Source organism: Salvelinus sp. IW2-2015, linkage group LG4q.1:29 (assembly GCF_002910315.2).
Source record: "Salvelinus sp. IW2-2015 linkage group LG4q.1:29, ASM291031v2, whole genome shotgun sequence".
NCBI classification, from domain to species: Eukaryota; Metazoa; Chordata; class Actinopteri; order Salmoniformes; family Salmonidae; genus Salvelinus; species Salvelinus sp. IW2-2015.
In genome coordinates, this window is record NC_036842.1 from 17,677,888 (window position 1) to 17,698,724 (window position 20,837).

Here is a 20,837-nt window from a genome sequence, read left to right on the forward strand (position 1 = left end):
TTTGGAAGTATGCTTGGGGTCATTGTCCATTTGGAAGACCCATTTGCGACCAAGCTTTAACTTCCTGACTGATGTCTTGAGATGCTGCTTCAATATATCCACATAATTTTCCTCCTCATGATGCCATCTATTTTGTGAAGTGCACCAGTCCCTCCTGCAGCAAAGCACCCCCACAATATGATGCTGCCACCCCCGTGCTTCATGGTTGGGATGGTGTTCTTCAGCTTGCAAGCGTCCCCCTTTTTCCACCAAACATAATGATGGTCATTATGGCCAAACAGTTCTATTTTGTTTCATCAGACCAGAGGACATTTCTCCAAAAAGTACGATCTTTGTCCCTATGTGCAGTTTTGGAGCAATGGCTTCTTCCTTGCTGAGCGGCCTTTCAGGCTATGTCGATATAGGACTCGTTTTACTGTGGATATAGATACTTTTGTACCTGTTTCCTCCAGCATCTTCACAAGGTCCTTTGCTGTTGTTCTGGGATTGATTTGTACGTTTRGCACCAAAGTACGTTCATCTCTAGGAGACAGAACGCGTCTCCTTCCTGAGCAGTATGACGGCTGCGTGGTCCCATGGTGTTTATACTTGCGTACTATTGTTTGTACAGATGAACGTGGTACCTTCAGGCGTTTGGAAATTACTCCCAAGGATGAACCAGACTTGTGGAGGTCTACAAATTTCTTCTGAGGTCTTGGCTGATTTCTTTTGATTTTCCCATGATGTCAAGCAAAGAGGCACTGAGTTTGAAGGTAGGCCTTGAAATACATCCACAGGTACACCGCCAATTGACTCAAATTATGTCAATTAGCCTATCAGAAGCTTCTAAAGCCATGACATAATTCTCTGGAATTCTCCAAGCTGTTTTAAGGCACAGTCAACTTAGTGTTTTTTGTGATACAGTGAATTCTAAGTGAAATAATACTTTTTGGGGAAAAATTACTTGTGTCATTGCCAAAACTATAGTTTGTTAACAAGAAATTTGTGGAGTGTTTGAAAAACACGTTTTAATGACTCCAACCTAAGTGTATGTAAACTTCCGACTTCAACTGTAGGAAGGTAATTGACCTCTCCTACAACACATAAAAGAGAGTCTCTAAAATGGTCAAAAGAGATAATAATTTGGTGGGTGCTAATATTTGTCCTGTTTTTGGATATATATTCTTTTTTTTGCATATCCCAACTCCCCCTGAGACACCCTCAGAGAGTGGGGTCACGGCCAGGGTCCGCCATTATCAATTGCGACCCTGGAGCCATTCGAGTTAAGTGCCTTACTCAACTGACAATTTTGAACCTTGTCAGCTCTGGGATTCGAACTAATAACCTTTCAGTTACTGGTCCAACGGTCTAACCCCTAGGCTACATGCCACATGTAGGAGGTCGTGGGGCAGACTGTTTTAGACTGGGAAAAAATCAAGCTTCTCAATTGTAAATATTTGAAGGAATGTCTCTATGGTAAGTCAAATATGACTTTTGAAATGTAAGTTCTTCAAATGAGCCCCTTTTCATTGTATAATTCCATTACTCAAAATAATTGTCCTGGGTAATTTGGGAACTCAGTCTGAGGAAGAGAAATCTCAAAGACACCCATATTGTTATTGACAGTGCTGATTTTGTGAAGAGACTTCAAGACCAATTCTTCAGTTAGAATTACCTAGAATGAGATCAGCAAGCAACATAAAACAGCTTACTTGATTGATTTCGACTTTCCTCGTGTGTGTGTGTGCATGTGTGAGAGAGTATCTCTGGCAGGCCTCCTTCAAGGAGCAATCAGCAGTCCAGAATGATTGAAATATGACATCAAGCAGACCAGCCTTGGGGCTTATGGTATTAGAGGGAGAGGTGACATTTAGATTGGATCCCAGGGCTGTTCCTCTGCGACATCTCGACAAATTATATGAAAGGGCAGGCAAATAGAATCACAGCCACTGCACTGTCAGCAAGTTTTCCCAAAAGTATGACTTCTGAATATTCAATGTTATATCGTTTTGCTGAAGCCATGTGTTCATGAATTATGAATTACATTTGTATGGAATAGCTCCTTTCACCAGCTTCATAACTTACTTATATGTTGTACATGTTTTATTGACATGTGCATATTTTCTACCCTCCTTCAATATAACTATACAGCATGAGTGATATAAAGGCATGTATGGTATAGTGTGTGAACATCAATGGGTTCAATCTGGGAGGGATGATCAGTCATTTCATCCAATGGCAGCTCTTTTCTCTCTTCATCAACTACCTTCTTTTAGCCATCAGTAATAATTGATTGACAGCCCAGGTTGTGAGAATTCAATCCTTTCATCTCTGGGTGATGAAATAAATAACTGAAGTAGTAATGATGGATGTTCTTTGACTGATGCCGAGTCTATGTGACTGACTGACTGGCTGGTGCTTTTGATGCAGGGTTGGGACCAGGGGTGGGACCAGGGGTGGGAACAGGGGTGGGAACAGGGGTGGGAACAGGGGTGTGTGGTATTGTCCGCTGCTGTGAGCAGAATATCAACTCCTCCACTAAGGGAATAGACAATCTTTGTCTAATAATGAACATAAAGCAACACAAAATAAATGTACAAACAACTTGTTCCCACCATTTAACAAAACAAAAACAAGTATATAAATGGGTAGACAATATTGATTCTCAAAGGTTACAGTATCACAGTAAAGTGGAAGGCAGACAGACACAAGGCAAGATAAATAGCTGTTCCCCCCCCACCTCTGTGTGTTGTCTGAAAGTCTAACTCCCCTTGGACTTGTAACACTGGGCCCTCAGCTTTCTGTCTGTCACAGTGCTGCCAGCGTGGTGTGGGGAATGAGAAGTGTCACGGAACATGGACTTCTATGTGTGTCAATCAAAGCCCACCGTGTGTCACCCATGGAGACAGAGGAGCGTTGGGATGGAACGGTCCGCTCCGTGGGTCACCAATCAGACGGCTGATACTGGCTTAGGCCATTCCACTGGGAGTGGGGTGAGGATGCACGTCACATGACAGACGAGTAGAGACTGACAGAGAGGAATAGATAGCCAGATAGACAAACAGGGGAGATACAACAGGGAGATATGACAGGGACTCTTCAACCTCGGCCTGTCCTCGAGAGCGCACAGTGTTCTACAGGAGCACCATCGAGAGCATACTGTCGTGCTGCATCACAGCCTGGTACAGCAACTCCACTGCCGCGGACCGCAAGGCTCTACAGGGGGTGGTACATTGGGTGCACACTGCCTGTCTTACAGGACACCTACAACACCAGTTGTCGCAGGAAGGCTAAGAAGATCATCAGGGACCTCAGCCACCCAAGCCACTGCCTGTTCTCGCTGCTTCCATCACTCAGGCGCAGTATAGCAGTATCATGGCTAAAACTAACAGACTGGCCAATAGCGTCTACCCCAGACCATCAGTCTGCTGAATAACCACCACTAGTCAGCTACCTGTCCTCCTCCTGCCCCTCCAGAAAAGTATGTGGACACCTTCTTGTCGAACATCTCATTCCAAAACCATGGGCATTAATATTGAGTTGGGTCCCCCCCTTTGCTGTTACAAAAGCCTCCACTCTTCTGGGAAGGCTTTCCACTAGATGTTGGAACATTGCTGCGGGGACTTGCTTCCATTCAGCCACAAGAACATTAGTGAGGTCGGACACTGATGTTGGGCGATTAGGCCTGACTCGCAGTTGGTGTTCCAATTCATCCCAAAGGTGTTCGATGGGGTGAGGTCAGGCCTCTGTGCAGGCCAGTCAAATTCTTCCACGCCGATCTCGGAAGAAAAACATTTGTGCAGACCTCGCTTTGTGCACAGGGGCATTGTCATGCTGAAACAGGAAAGGGCCTTCCCCAAACTGTTACCATAAAATTGGAAGCACAGAATAGTCAAGAATGTCTTTGTATGGTGTAGTGTTAATATTTCCCTTCACTGGAACTAAGGGGCCTAGCCCGAACCATGAAAACAGCCCCAGACCATTATTCCTCCTCCAACAAACTTTACAGTTGGCACTATGCAGTCGGGCACGTAGCGTTCTCCTGGCATCCGTCAAACCCAGATTTGTCTGTCGGACTGCCAGATGGTGAAGCGTGATTCATCACTCCAGAAAATGCGTTTCCACTGCTCCAGAGTCCAATGGCGGTGAGCTTTACACCACTCCAGCCGACGCTTGGCATTGCGCATGGTGATCTTAGGCTTGTGTGCGGCTGCTTGGCCATGGAAACCCATTTCATGAAGCTCCCAACGAACAGTTATTGTGCTGACGTTGCTTCCAGAGTCAGTTTGGAACTCGGTAGTGAGGACAGATGATTTTTACGCGCTATACTCTTCAGCGGTCCCGTTCTGTGAGATTGTGTGGCCAACCACTTCGCGGCTGAGCCGTTGTTGCTCCTAGACGTTTCCCCTTCACAATAACAGCACTTACAGTTGACCGGGGTAGCTGTGGCCTAATTTTTTATTTATTTTTTACCTTTATTTAACTAGGCAAGTCAGTTAAGAACAAAATCTTATTGACAATGACGGCCTACCCTGGCCAAGCCTAACCCGGACGACGCAGGGCCAATTGTGCGCCACCCTATGGGACTCCCAATCACGGCCGGTTGTGACACAGCCTGGAATCTGTGACACAGCCTGGAAGGGTCTGTAATGACGCCTCTAGCACTGAGATGCAGTACCTTAGACCACTGCGTCACTTGAGAGCCCAATGACGGTGCCACGTTCAAAGTCACTGAGCCCTTCTACTACCAATGTTTGTCTATGGAGATTGCAAGGCTGTGCGTTCGATTTTGGCCACTCTACCATAAAGGCCTGATTGGTGGAGTGCTGCAGAGATGGTTGTCCTTCTGGAAGGTTCTCCAATCTCCATAGAGAAACTCTGCAGCTCTGTCAGAGTGACCATCAGGTTCTTGGTCATCTCCCTGACCAAGGCCCTCCCCCCGATTGCTCAGTTTGGCCGGGCGGCCAGCTCTAGGAAGAGTCACCCACCTATTTAAGAATGATGTAGGCCACTGTGTTCTTGGGGACCTTCAATGCCCCAGATCTGTACCTCGACACAATCCTGTCTCGGAGCTCTAAGGACAATTCCTTCGACCTCATGGCTTGGTTTTTGCTCTGACATGCACTGTCAACTGTGGGACCTTATATAGACAGGTATGTGCCTTTCCTAATCATGTCCATTCAATTTAATTTACCACAGGTGGACTCCAGTCAAGTTGAAGAAACATCTCAAGAATGATCAATGGAAACAGGATGCATCTGAGCTCAATTTCGAGTCTCATAGCAAAGGGCCTGAATACTTATGTAAATAAGGTATTTGTTTTTACTTTTAGTTTCTATTATGCGGTATTGTGTGGAGATTAATGTAGAAAAACATTTATTCAATCAACTTTAGAATAAGGCTGTAAAGTAACAAAATGTGGAAAAAGTCAAGGGGTCTGAATACTTTCCAAATGCACTATATATGTTAAGATTTTACTATATTTACATATACATTCATCCCCTTAAGAATGTCATAGCATATATTTTGTTTGAATTTGTAGTGCATCTTAGTACTGAATGTGTCTTTTCTTTGAGGGGGATCTAGATTTGTCCCCAACTGCAGATTGCCCTGTCTGGATAGTTCAGTAAAATGCCCTCCTCAACCCCGTATACCAGAGGTACTCAACTACTATTTGAGAAGGTCCAGTCACACATATTTCCTAGATCGCAGAGGTCCGGATGATTATTATAATTTACCTGCGTAGTAACAAACCCCCAACTCGCACCCCATGCAACCCCAAACTGTTGAAACGGTTCCCAACCCGCTTGTTGGCAGAGAGAAAATACTGCCATTTTAAAGCTCAATCCCTGCAATTCTAACCATTTTGCCATGGAGCGGGAGAGAACAGTTTGATGTTTTAAAGCAAATTTCCTGCAATTCTATAAATTTTTCCATGTCTTGTGTGTATTATGATACCTGAGTAACTCAACAAAATCAAATGGGGGCCCCCTCGGGGTCGAGGGCTCTGGGCATGTAATCTGGCCTTGAAAACTACAAACAATATTTAGAAAGCTGGTACGTCTAATTAACCCTTTAGCTAATATGGCCAGTAGTTGATCAACTGGCCATTTCTAAAAATAGCTCTCTAAGGTCTGTCAGTGAATGACATATCATGCGGAAAACTGCCGATGCACTACCAAATTTAGAAATTGAACCTTGTGCATTTTACTATTACGTCTCTCAAAAGCGGTAAGTTAAAAGTCTGTACTGACCTTGTTCTGGGGCCAGATCCGGACCGCGGTCCACCAGTTGAGTATGGCTGCCGTATAACTCTATCTGGCCCTGCCAGCATTCCTCGCTTTCACATTCACAGCTATATTTATAAGGGTCAGCGCTTTATATACTGTAAACTGTGTGTAGCATGTGTGTGTCCTTGATGTCACAGCCTCATACACACACGCACATACAAACACACACACTCACCATATACTCTCTATTACACCAGGCTGCACACCTGTCCTTCTCTGTAATACTAAGTAATCACATTGCGACTTCCCTGTACTGTAGCTTTGGCACCAGCCACAAACTATTAATACCAGCCTGTGCTAATATTACGCTAGCAATAGCAGTGTGCTAGTACCCTGATCCCTGGAACAATGCTGTGTGTAGCAAGACACTGAGCCATGGATCTCTATGGTTCAGCCTCTCTGGCCCTATGGGGCTTATAGCTCCATCTCACTGCATCTCTACTGACTGGTTTGTAGAAATAAAAAAACAGAAATAACTTAGTTACATAAGTGTTCAGACCCTTTGCTCTGAGACTCGAAATTGAGCTCAGGTACATCCTGTTTCCATTGATCATCCTTGAGATGTTTCTACAATTTGATTGGAGTCCACCTGTGGTAAATTCAATTGATGGGACATGATTTGGAAAGGCACACACTAGTCTATATAAGGTCCCACAGTTGATAGTGTATGTTAGAGCATAAACCAAGGTTGAAGGAATTGTCCTCAGAGCTCCGAGACAGGATTGTGTCGAGGCACAGATTTGGGGAAGGATACCAAAAAATGTCTGCAGCATTGAAGGTCCCATGAACACATTGGCCTCCATCATTCTTAAATGGAAAAAGTTTGGAACCACCAACTCTTTCTAGAGCTAAGGTCCTTGATCAGGTAGGTGACCAAGAACCCGATGGTCACTCTGACAGAGCTCCAGAGTTCCTCTGTGGAGATTCCTCTGCAGCACTCCACCAATCAGGTCTTTATGGTAGAGTGGCCAGATAGAAGCCACTCCTTTGTAAAAGGCACGACAGCCCGCTTGGAGTTTGCCAAATGGCACCTAATTGACTCTCAGACCATAATAAACAAGATTCTCTGGTCTGATAAATCTAAGATTGAACTTTTCGGCCTGAATAAGCGTCACTTCTGGTGGAAACCTGGCACCATCCCTACGGTGAAGCACGGTGGTGGCAGCATCATGCTGTAGTGATGTTTTTCAGAATAGTCAGGATTGAGGGAAAGATGAACAGAGCAAAGTACAGAGAGATCCTTGATGAAAACCTGCTCAAGAGCGCTCAGGGCAAGATTGGCAAAAATAAATATCCAAATGTGGACCCCAAGTGTTTGAAATGCCACCAGAGTCCAGCGACTGAGGGACACATGTTTTGGTCATGCCAATCTTTGAGTGGCTTCTGGGACCCCATTTTTGAGGCACTCTCACATATGTGTAATACAACTGTTAGCCCCAACCCATTCACTGCCATTTTTGGGGTACTTCCCCCTAGACCCGAATGCTACAATGCATCAGGCGAATGCGACAGCATTTTGCGCCGCCTTGTCCTCATTCACTGGAAGTCTGCAAAGCCATCCTCCTTCATGCAGTGGGTTAAGGCGGTGATGTCATCTCTGCCTCTGGAGAAGGTTAGGTACACTGTGTTTGGGTGCCGACAAAAGTTAAACTTAACCTGGTCCCCATTAATACAATACGTGGAGAGCCTGTCTTTTACTTAGTGTAACTTGCATATTTTGGTAAGCAGTCATGTCTGTTCTAGTGGCCATTTGTGCTGATAATAATTTTTATTGTTTCTGTCCTCATATTTGAGTGTGAATGAAATATAATCACAACTCTGCTACTGATGGATAAACTCCTACTCTGGTGTCATGGAAAGGTCAATAATGTGCTACCTTATCTGGAATTGGCAAGGGTCCAATGTATTTCAGCATCATCCCTTGCAATATGATGAAGGTACAGTAAAACATGATGGCTACAAAGATCAAATTAGAGTTTTATTAAGCTCTTTTACTGTGATTAAACAAACAATACATTTTTAAAACAGACACTGTGGACAAAACTTTCATATCAAACATTTTTGTAGGCAAATAAAAAACAGCCCCCCCCCCCCGAAAAAATGACAAAAAGGGTATATTCTTTATTGTTGTCCAGGCCATCTTGGTCTGTGAAAGCACAGAAACATCAGTGTTAGACATGGCATGGCCGCACTGGCATCCATTATCAACTGTAGCAGGTTTGTTCTCAACTTGAAAACACACCATTTTGTTTCCTCCTGGATTAGGGGACCCCACTGGATCATCTGAAAGAAACAACTTTTTAGGGTATTCATGTTTAAACACAATGTCCTACTTGATAGGTTAATGTCCAAACAATGAACGTGGAGGACACCATTAACTGTAACACCAAACGAAAAGGGGGAGTTAAATCATTGGCTGAAATAAGAGGAAATTCACTCATCACTAAGCTAATACTTTATGATCACATGGGATTCAATCACAGGCTGAATTCACAGTAAGCCGTCTAAAACCAGGGCATATATAAACATACACACACAGTACTGTATTATCAGAGGGGAGAAAGAAGATGTTTTCATAGTAGCGAGAGAGTTTCCACTCTGTGCATAAATAACTAGTCCCCGCTAACAGAGCTAAGGCTGAGAGCCTCTTAAACAAGATTACTGCAGCCTTCAGTGGACACTAATGTTGAATCATTTCATTTACGATGTCCGCCACACTCCTCTCTCGACTGAGGTAAAATCGATACATCCATAGAGAAACAAACAGTACAGACTGAGATATGGAAAATTATTTCTCTGTCCTCAGGGAGTGGATTATGTATCTGTCAGATAACTGGCTGGCTGCTGTGATGTTCGTGTCGGACAGCATTGGCTGATTTCACTGGCACACTCTCGCACAGACGCCGATCAAATATGAAATGTTCGCATGTAATTACTGTAAAAACCCTAGAGGGCACAGAGACACTAACCGTCCAATCAGACAAGGCCATACAGACGAAGTAGGGACAACTATCTATCACACACACTAAACAATATACGCACACAGATGCATACACACACACACACACACACAGAGTAGTACTTCAAAACCTCTGACCACGTGAAGGGAACTTTGACCAGGAACATTGGCTACATGCACTTGACATGTTGTTGGGATAGATAGCACTGGGCAGCTGGGAGATTGGAGGTTAACCAGGTCAAACAGCCTCCATGGTCAGAATTACTCTACTGTATGGTAAACACACCCATCATCTAACTACACCTCTAATGCCAATGTATATTAGGCAATAGGAAAACAATGACAGAAGTTTATAGTGCAAATTTGCAAACCTCTCAATGTTACATATGAAGCCTCTGATGTGCTCCTGTTTGCTTGCATCTCATTGCACAATAAATAAGCTGCCAGCCACAGCGAGACTATGGTGATTACACTCTCCAAATCAGCCTCTAAAATGTCTGTTTACCTCTCTCCCGGTCTAATCTGGGTGGTGGGTCGTTTTTATCCCTGTCACCCCACCACTCTACCTCCACCTGGCACCCATACCTCTGTCACCCCCCCAAAAATAGTTTTTTGTTTGTTTTGAAGACAATAAAATCCAATTCTCCAGGGATGAACGGGTTGTAAAGCAAGTAAGTCCTTTCAGGGCTTATAGCTCTAAATACTATATAGAAGGTCTTTGGGTAAATTAACATAGGTTGACCACCCACACATCACTTCAGCATCTAACACTCAGCAGGTTGACTGCATTACAGTCTCAGACGGCTTGTAGACGAGCCAGTGAGTTGAAAAGGCCGGACCGATAAAGCAGCGAGAACAATGCCAATCATCCCTCCGTAAAAAGAGAGGTAGAGAGAAACAGAATGGTTCTTTTTATCTGGATTCCTCAAACAGCTGCCATCCCCACGAGTGTCTGTGTGACTGGCCTGCTCCCTCTGTCAGAGCGATGCACTGACGGCGAGAAAAGAGAGAGAAGACAGTGCTGCACTCTGGGAGTTGTCATTGTTGAGCACAACATGACACGGGAGTATGAATCAGTGCTGCACAGCTACAACACCAAGTAGACGGTCCTTGACGTGTTCAAATAAGTAAATTGCGGGAAGGAGAGAGGGTACTGTGCTGAAAACCTCTTCAGCTTAACCTCTTCAGCTACAAATCACAACAGTGCAGAGTTTTAGCTCCATGACAGCCTGCGTCGCAAAATCTATAATGCATTGCCAAGTGAGTCATCAAAACGTATCAGATATTCCACATATGTATACCTATGATTTACATTTCACACACGCACTGTGCCTCCCTGGACCGGGAAAACATCCATCAGTATGAAGGACAAGCGGTAGAAAAACATCCAGCAGCCCAATACAAATGTAACTCCCTCTCTCTAGTCTTGCCCACCTCTAATACCACTGTTATCCATCTCTAATATTAGCTGCCCTGAACACAGTGTGTGTGACCAATCATATCATAGCGGGCTGGCGAGGAGAATTCCACTGTTACAGTGGGAAGCTAGGACTCTTGGTCACATGTTGTGAACCCAACATTCCCCAACCACTTCAGTGTCTGATTGGCAGGGCCAGCGGGCCTGCAACATTTCCATCCATCGCCAGGCACACCAGAAGGGACAGGGCGACAGTGACATTCTCCATGGCGGTGACCATTGATGGCAATCTGATGACAGCCACATGCCAAAGACCAGATGCCACTACACAAGACCAGCACCCCTCTATTCAATATACCCTCATTCCTGCAAATACCCTCATTCCTGTCTATTAATTAATAAGGGCCAGTGAATTCCTTGATGAAGGAGAGGGCTACAAAACCATACGCAGGCTGCTCCACGTCAAGGATGGTATGCTAATTAGCAGCTAGCAAAGCCCCCATCACTGTCTAAACATAGCCCAGAGCTTCCTTACCGTTCTCCATGCTGCGTTAAAATGATTACATTTATTACATTAACCGGCCTGCTAATGCCATAGACAAAACCCTTCAGCACCTCTTTTCTCTGGACTAATGACTCAAATACTCTTAATCAAAGGTTGACTCATTAAATACATCAACATTTAGTCCAGAGGTCTAATTGTTGGGCCTTTTAAACAGTAGGCTAATGGTAAATGAAATCTGTTTAATAAGCACACAGCCAGACACAAAGGCAAGAGGAAAATAGCCAGAGGCTGTCATCATTAAAACAACACAGGCGATCAATTAGTGCTCATCATCAGTAGGATGACAAAAAAAGAAAGAGACTACATTAGATACAGATTTTAGAATTGCCAAGTTTATTTCCCATTTTCCATGTATAAAATATACACATTTATAGGAATAGGGGGTTCCAGCAGTATGGATTATAAAAAGCAGCATACATGTTTTCCTAATATTTCAGTTCATTGTATGCAATCAAGAGAGGATACTTTTATCAACGACCTGTCCAAGTCTTGCCTAGAGTCAGTTACTGATTACAGTATTTAAAAAAAAAACTTTCTTTACCTAGAAAATACTTGAGTTTTGAGAAACAGAGGACATGATTCTTATCATAATTGCTAAAGGTTGGAAAATGTGATACCTTAAAACTTCAAATGAAAGCTTAGAACTTTTCCCTGTTTCAAAGTAAGTGCAAACAACAAGGCTACATTACTATTTTATAGAGCAAAACAAAGTTCAGATGGATGAACATAAATCTACACTAGAGTTACAGTCCACAGTGGATAACAGATATATACAAACAGTATTCTATGTCATATGAATACAGGTGTTATTCCAAGAAAGTTCATGACACATTTATTATTGAATTATGACCATTATGAATTATGCCCTTAGAGATGTTGCCTAGTGGTTGATAAAACTTAATAAATAATTACTGTCCTGATTTTAAAAAGTTGATACACAAAATGCCAATTAATTAATCCAACTACACATTACACATTTTAGTTGGCCACTGATGTACTTCACGTAAGCTTATTGCGATGGTCTGTAAGGTCAGTTCCATACTATACAACTAGTTTTGGACTGTCATCTCAACCACCCCGCTTCCACCCCACCCTCTCCCTCCACCCTTCTCCATTTAAGAGACATCTACTCAGAGAGCTTGATTGCAGAGAGCAGTGTTGACTGGCCACACACAGCATGTGTGCACTTGCCAATGGGGGGGGGGGGGGGGTRTAKAAAAARTYMCTTCRCCAACCTGAACTGGCTCCAAACATTTGAGAAGATCTGGAGGAGGAAAATGAAGACAAACCAAAAAAACAAACATATACGGTATATAAAAAGAGGTTGCTGAAGATGGGAGTCTGGTTTGGAAGCTAGCTACCTTTGTGATGGTTTGGACTTTCCCCTTAGCCCCTGCCTGATCAATATGAGGGGTACTAGTGCTTTCTGACAGTACTGTGAGGGATGTATGTAAGTATTCTATACCAAGGTTATTATAGTTTTGAGATTTTCTATTTAAGTGATAATGCCCTCAAAGCCGGTGTTTGGTGGATTTATTAGCACGAGTGTTGTTAGGCTCTAAACACCAGGCTGATTCATAATTTCGAGTGACTGAGAAACGCTGCCTGCCTGTCTTGTCCCGACCCCTACACGTTCATTACTATGGGACAGCTGGAGATCGTATTTGAATATTGAAACAATGTTGCAAATGTCGGAGACACAAACAGCAAGGTTTACACAAATCTCCGCTGTTGAAACCGAAATGTTAGTCTAAAAGAAATGTGAGATAATGTCTAGATGCTTTTTATAGTGGAGATCAAGTTTATAACGTGCCTGGCTGGGCTGATGAGACAGTGGATTGCGCAGTCAGATGGAACAGAGTAAATAGGCATTTTAACGCCATAGATTTAGCCGGTGGTAAATTGTAGAATAGACACCGACTGGAATGCACTTTTAACCAACCAGCATTAGACCCACCCGATATATAATCTTTTTTGTTCCTATTAGTTTTTAGATGTGTATTTGAAATTCAGTTAGTTTCAGGTAGATATCAGACTTGATTTACTAGTTTTTATTTAATTAGAGTTTTATAAAATTATTTCTATTTCGTTTTTATATTATTTTAATTTTAGGGACAGAAACTAGCCTATGCGTGGCAGGCTAGGAGCCATTTATGTTTCTCTGACACCGAAACACAACCCAGCCGCACTGCTTCTTGACACAATGACCACTTAACCCGGAAGCCAGCGGCACCAATGTGTCAGAGGAAACACTGTACACCTGGCGACCGTGTCAGCGTGCTTTGCGCCCGGCCCACCACAAGAGTCGCTAGTGCACGACCGGACAAGAACATCCCTACCGTTCAAACCCTCCCCTAACCCGGACGACGCTGGGCCAATTGTGCGCCACCCATAAACAAAGCAGTCAGTCCTTTCTTGCTCCATTCGTAAACACACAGGGTTATTTTTCATGCCTCTTTCAGAATCTTCTTAACTTTCTGGGTTGCTGTATCCATTTGCAAAGCAATCAACCAGTTTACTCTAGCAGCGCCTTGAGTTTTACATTTAGGATCAAGTGTTTGGTTGAATTTTCTGAAAGGTGGCTCATCGCACAGTCTCGTGGACTTGCCAGACTGGATTAATAAATTAACCAGTGCTTCTTCTCTTTTTATTTTTAACTCATTTGAATGAGGTTGCCATGTTTCTGCTCTTTTCACGCAAACTGCTCAAGTTGGTTGAGTTGGTTGTCCTGACGTGCAGCTACTAACAGCTGTTGGCTTTCTAACCTAGTCTTTAGCCTGAAATTCTATGTTGGTGTAGTTCAGATGAACTTTGAGGTTCGTTGGGGTTTTCCCTTTGATCTCTGTTCCACACAGGTTGCCATCTTCTGACAACAATACAGTTGCTTTTGTCCTTTCCAGCAATATACTCCAAACAATCCTATACAGGGCCTTTACCTTTTGCTGCCGCCAATGTACAAGTCTATGGTTTATGTTCACGCTCACGCTCCGCACTCACCCTCGGATTTCTTCCGTTAGCTACCGATACACAAGCTAGGCCTATTTGAAACATTGCCATCTACTGGCAGCATTTAACTGCCAGATTGAACAACAACAAAAAACATTGGATTACAATTTTAAAAAACGTTGCAGTCAAAGATAAGTCTCAGGATAGTTCATCACTAAATTGTTTTTACAATTTTTGCTTTTATTTTTGTTTCAGTTTTAATTTATTATAATAACCTTGCTGTATACACACAAAATATAAGGAGGGAGTCCTGGACGGAACACATGTCCACACATACTACAGTAGAGGGAAGATGTAGCCGTAAATATATGGATGGAACAGAAAAGAATAGAGGGGGTTTAGAGAGGGGTGTAGAACTGAGAAGAGAGGGAGTTTAGAACTGAGGGAAGTGGAGAGAAGAAAAATATGGTATGGGACTAGGAGAAGAGAGAAAGAGAGGGAAGAGAGGAAAGAAGAAAGCAGGAATGATGAGATGGACTTCAGACATGAGATCTGTCCAGATAAAGTCAACACTGTTAAGCAGATACATGAAGAGTCGGTATCAGTTTCTATGGGACGGAGGAGAGAATGAAATGTACTTAATTTAAGAAGTACATATAGCTGTAGTTGTTATGTACTATATGTTCTGTCTACATGAAAATGCTTTGCCGCTCATAAAAATCTATTCAGAATGATATTTAAGAACTTACTAAATAATATGCACCAAAGTCAAGTGACTCGAAAGGTCATGTTTACTTGTGTTGAAGTGTATTAATATAAACCTTGTTTCTTTAAACATACATTCTATTTTGAACAAATTAAACTATACTGAACGAAATATAAACGCAACATATAAAGTGTTGGTCCCATGAGCTGAACTAAAAGATCCCAGACATTTTCCATATGCACAAAAAGCTTATTTTGTGCACAAATTTGTTTACATCCCTTATAGTGAGCATTTCTCTTTTTCCAAGATAACCCATCCACCTGACAGGTGTGGCATATCAAGAAGCTGATTAAACATCATGATCATTACAGGGGTGTACCTTGTGCTGGGGACAATAAAAGGCCACTAAAATGTGCAGTTGTCACCATAGATGTCTCAAGGGAGCGTGCAATTAGCATGGAGATTACAGGAATGTCCACCAGAGCTGTTGCCAGATAATGAAATGTTAATTTCTCTACCATAAGCCGCCTCCAACATCATTTTATAGAATTAGGCAGTACGTCCAACTGGTCTCACAACCGCAAACCATGTATAACCACACCAGCCCAGAACCTCCACATCCGGCTTCTTCAACTGCGGGATCATCTGAGACCAGCCACCCGGACAGCTGATGAAACTAAGGAGTATTTCTGTCTGTAATAAAGCTCTTTTGTGAGGGTAAAACTCATTCTGATTGGCTGCGCCCCTGCCCAGTCATGTGAAATCCATAGATTAGGGCCTAATGAATTCATTTTAATTGACTGATTTCCTTATATGTACTGAAATCATTGAAATTGTTGCAAGTCCACTATAGCTGGACTTCCGGGTTGGGGCGAGCGGTCGCATTCGCACTTTGGTCCGCAGGTAGTATAACTTTTCATTACATTTCATTATAGTACAACGGTTTGATTTGTCTAATCTTAGCAATTTCTTCTTAGCTAGCTCAGCATAGCGTCTTGTATCAAGATAATTGCGTAATTATCGTATTTCGTCGTCCTAAGCAGTCTACACTGCTATCGCCAGCAGCTAGCCAGCTAGCAAACGTCACCGTCTACCGAATAGCAGCACTGTAGAAACATATTACACTCAACTGAACGACTTGATTAGTGTAGTGTTAGCTAGCTACATAGTTGTCTTTGCTGTCTTCGTATCCAAGATAATTGTGTAGTTTAGAGTGTGTAGTTTTAGAGTGATTATCTTAATTTACCGAGGTTAGCTAGCAGCTATTTGTCGTCCTTAACGTAGGAGACACTGCTAGCTAGCCAACAGCTAGCCAACGTCTACCGAATGAACTTCCGCACTCAACAACCGGTCGCATTCCGCTTCGCTCCACAGGTAGTATCACATTTTCATTTCATTTCATTACAGTACAACGGTTTGATTTGTTTGACTGTAGCTAGCTACATAGCTAGCTACATAGCCGTCTTTGTATCAAAGATAATTGTGTAGTCTCTAGAGCGATTTTCTAGGTTAGCTAGCCAGCTATTGTGTTCTTTTAACGCAACGTAACGTAATCAACACTGCTAGCTAGCCAGCTAGCTCCCGAATAGCAGCACTGTGAAACTATTACACTCAACGGAACGACTTGATTAGTGTAGTGTCAACAACGCAGCCACTGCAGCTAGCCTACAAAGTCTACAACGCAGCACTGCCGCTAGCTACTTCAGCAGTACTGTATCATCTTAATCATTTTAGTCAATAAGATTCTTGCTACGTAAGCTTAACTTTCTGAACATTCGAGACGCGTAGTCCACTTGTCATTCCAATCTCCTTTGCATTAGCGTAGTCTCTTCTGTAGCCTGTCAACTATGTGTCTGTCCATCCTGTTCTCTCCTTCTGACAGACCATACAAACGCTCCACACCGCGTGGCGCGGCCACCAATCTGGTGGTCCCAGCGCGCACGACCCACGTGGGTTCCGGTCTCCGGTAGCCTCTGGAACTGCCGATCTGCGGCCACAAGGCAGAGTTCATCTCAGCCTATGCTCCCTCCAGTCCCTCGACTTCTTGGCACTGACGGAAACATGGATCACCACAGATAACACTGCTACTCCTACTGCTCTCTCTTCGTCCCACGTGTTCTCGCACACCCGAGAGCTTCTGGTCAGCGGGTGGTGGAACCGGGATCCTCATCTCTCCCAAGTGGTCATTCTCTCTTTCTCCCCTTACCATCTGTCTATCGCCTCCTTTGAATTCCATGCTGTCACAGTTACAGCCTTTCAAGCTTAACATCCTTATCATTTATCGGCCCTCCAAGGTTCCCTCGGAGAGTTCATCAATGAGCTTGATGCCTTGATAAGCTCCTTTCCTGAGGACGGCTCACCTCTCACAGTCTGGGCGACTTTAACCTCCCCACGCCTTTGACTCATTCCTCTCTGCTCCTTCTTTCCACTCTCTCCTCTTTTGACCTCACCCTCTCACCTTCCCCCCCTACTCACAAGGAGGCAATACGCTCGCTCATCTTTACTAGATGCTGTTCTTCCACTAACCTCATTGCATTCCCCTCAGTCTCCGACCACTACCTTGTATCCTTTTTCCTCTCGCTCTCATCCAACACTTCCCACACTGCCCTACTCGGATGGTATCGCGCCCGTCCCAACTTCGCTCTTTCCCCGCTCCCTCTCCTCTTCCATCCTATCATCATCTTCCTCTGCTCAAACCTTCTCCAACCTCTCTCCTGATTCTTTGCCTCCTCCACCTCCTCTCCTCCTTTCTGCATCCTTTGACTCTCTATGTCCCCTATCCTCCAGGCGTCGGTCCTCCCCTCCCGCTCCGTGGCTGCGACGACTCATTGCGAGCTCACAGAACAGAGGCTCCGGGCCGCCGAGCGGATGGAGGAAAACTCGCCTCCCTGCGGACCTGGCATCCTTCACTCCTCCTCTCTACATTTTCCTCTTCTGTCTGCTGCTAAAGCCATCTTCTACACTCTAAATTCAAGCATCTGCCTCTAACCCTAGGAAGCTTTTGCCATTTCTCCTCCTCCTGAATCCTCCTCCGTCCCCCCCCTCCTCCCTCTCTGCAGATGACTTGTCAACCATTTTGAAAAGAAGTCGACGACATCCGATCTCGTTTGCTAAGTCAAACGACACCGCTGGTCTGCTCACACTCCCTACCTGTGCTCTGACCTCTTTCTCTCTCCCCTCTCTCTCCAGATGAAATCTCGCGTCTTGTGACGGCCGGCCGCCCAACAACCTGCCCGCTTGACCCTATCCCCTCCTCTCTTCTCCAGACCATTTCCGGAGACCTTCTCCTTACCTCACCTCGCTCATCAACTCATCCCTGACGCTGGCTACGTCCTTCCGTCTTCAAGAGAGCGAGAGTTGCACCCCTTCTGAAAAAACCTACACTCGATCCCTCCGATGTAACAACTACAGACCAGTATCCCTTCTTTCTTTCTCTCCAAACTCTTGAACGTGCCGTCCTTGGCCAGTCTCCCGCTATCTCTCTCAGAATGACCTCTTGATCCAAATCAGTCAGGTTTCAAGACTAGTCATTCAACTGAGACTGCTCTTCTCTGTATCACGGAGGCGCTCCGCACTGCTAAAGCTAACTCTCTCTCCTCTGCTCTCATCCTTTAGACCTATCGGCTGCCTCGTATGTGAACCATCAGATCCTCCTCTCAACCTCTCCGAGTTGGGCATCTCCGGCGCGGCCCAACGCTTGATTGCGTCATACCTGACAGGTCGCTCCTACCAGCGTGGCGTGGCGAGAATGGTCTCCTCACCACGTGCTCTCACCACTGGTGTCCCCCAGGGCTCTGTTCTAGGCCCTCTCCTATTCTCGCTATAACACCAAGTCACTTGGCTCTGTCATAACCTCACATGGTCTCTCCTATCATTGCTATGCAGACGACACACAAACTATCTTCTCTTCCCCTTCTGATGACCAGGTGGCGAATCGCATCTCTGCATGTCTGGCAGACATATCAGTGTGGATGACGGATCACCACCTCAAGCTGAACTTCGGCAAGACGGAGCTGTCTTCCTCCGGGGAAGGACTGCCCGTTCCATGATCTCGCCATCACGGTTGAACAACTCCATTGTGTCCTCCTCCCAGAGCGCTAAGAACCTTGGCGTGATCCTGGACAACACCCTGTCGTTCTCAACTAACATCAAGGCGGTGGCCGTTCCTGTAGGTTCATGCTCTACAACATCCGCAGAGTACGACCCTGCCTCACACAGGAAGCGGCGCAGGTCCTAATCCAGGCATTGTCATCTCCCGTCTGGATTACTGCAACTCGCTGTTGGCTGGGCTCCCTGCCTGTGCATTAAACCCTACAACTCATCCAGAACGCCGCAGCCCGTTGGTGTTCAACCTTCCCAAGTTCTCTCACGTACACCCGCTCCTCCGCTCTCTCCACTGGCTTCCAGTTGAAGCTCGCATCCGCTACAAGACCATGGTGCTTGCCTACGGAGCTGTGAGGGGAAGCGCCCAGTACTCCAGGCTCTGATCAGGCCTACACCCAAACAAGGGACTGCGTTCATCCACCTCTGGCCTGCTCGCCTCCCTACCACTGCGGAAGTACAGTTCCGCTCAGCCCAGTCAAAACTGTTCGCTGCTCTGGCCCCCCAATGGTGGAACAAACTCCCTCACGACGCCAGGACAGCGGAGTCAATCACCACCTTCCGGAGACACCTGAAACCCACCTCTTTAAGGAATACCTAGGATAGGATAAAGTAATCCTTCTACCCCCCCCCCCCTTAAAAGATTTAGATGCACTATTGTAAAGTGGCTGTTCCACTGGATGTCATAAGGTGAATGCACCAATTTGTAAGTCGCTCTGGATAAGAGCGTCTGCTAAATGACTTAAATGTAAATGTAAATGTAATGTTGCGTTTATTTTTTTGTTCAGTGTAAACATACACAGATATCCCTTCTCAGAGCATGTTGGCACAGCATTTTGTTTCATCAATAATAATAAATGGGTATTCCGCATTGCGTCCAACAACAATATTGACGAATATGCTGATTCGGTGAGCGAGTTCATTAGGAAGTGCATTGACAATGTCGTACCCACAGCAACGATTAAAAATTCCCAAACCAGAAACCGTGGATTGACGGCAGCATTCGGTGAAACTGAAAGCACGAACCACTGCTTTTTAACCAGGGCAAGGTGACCGGAAGCATGACCGAATACAAACAGTGTAGCTATTCTCTCCGCAAGGCAATCAAACAGGCTAAGTCCCAGTACAGAGACAAAATCGAGTCGCAATTAACAGCTCAGACACAAGAGGTATGTGGCAGGGTCTACAGTCAATCACGGATTACAAAAAGAAAACCAGCCCCGTCGCGGACCAGGATGTCTTGCTCCCAGACAGGCTAAACAACTTTTTTGCCCGCTTTGAGGACAATACAGTGCCACTGACACGGCCCCCTACCAAACCTGCGGGCTCTCCTTCACTGCAGCCGAGGTGAGTAAAACATTTAAACGTGTTAACCTCGCAAGGCTGCAGGCCCAGACGGCATTCCCGCCGCGTCCTCAAGAGCATGCGCAGACCAGCTGGCTGGTGTGTTTACGGACATATTCAATCAATCCTTATCCCAGTCTGCTGTTCCCACATGCTTCAAGAGGGCACCATTGTTCCTGTTCCCAAGAAAGCTAAGGTAGCTGAGCTAAACGACTACCGCCCCGTAGCACTCACTTCCGTCATCATGAAGTGCTTTGAGAGACGTGGTCAAGGACCATATCACCTCCTCCCTACCGGACACCCTAGACCCACTCCAATTTGCTTACCAGACCCAATAGGTCCACAGACGACGCAATCGCAACCACACTGCCCTAACCCATCTGGACAAGAGGAATACCCATGTGAGAATGCTGTTCATCGATTACAGCTCAGCATTTAACACCATAGTACCCTCCAAACTCGTCATCAAGCTCGAGACCCGGGTCTCGACCCCGCCTGTGCAACTGGGTCCTGGACTTCCTGACGGGCCG

At 45.0% G+C, this 20,837-nt stretch overlaps 1 protein-coding gene across 1 annotated transcript in view; it reads right to left on the bottom strand.

Annotated features, from left to right (window-relative positions):
- Positions 1-8,257: 8,257 nt before the first annotated feature.
- The window catches only part of nup214 (nucleoporin 214), a 99,187-nt gene continuing 86,607 nt past the window's right edge, over positions 8,258-20,837 (bottom strand). Inside the window, exons 34-35 of the mRNA XM_070443266.1 lie at positions 8,384-8,415; positions 8,258-8,349 (exon numbers count right to left, since the gene is read on the bottom strand). Of these exons, the coding sequence (XP_070299367.1) occupies positions 8,391-8,415 (25 nt within the window). The 3' untranslated portion in view covers positions 8,258-8,349; positions 8,384-8,390. The remainder of the gene's footprint in view (positions 8,350-8,383; positions 8,416-20,837) is intronic.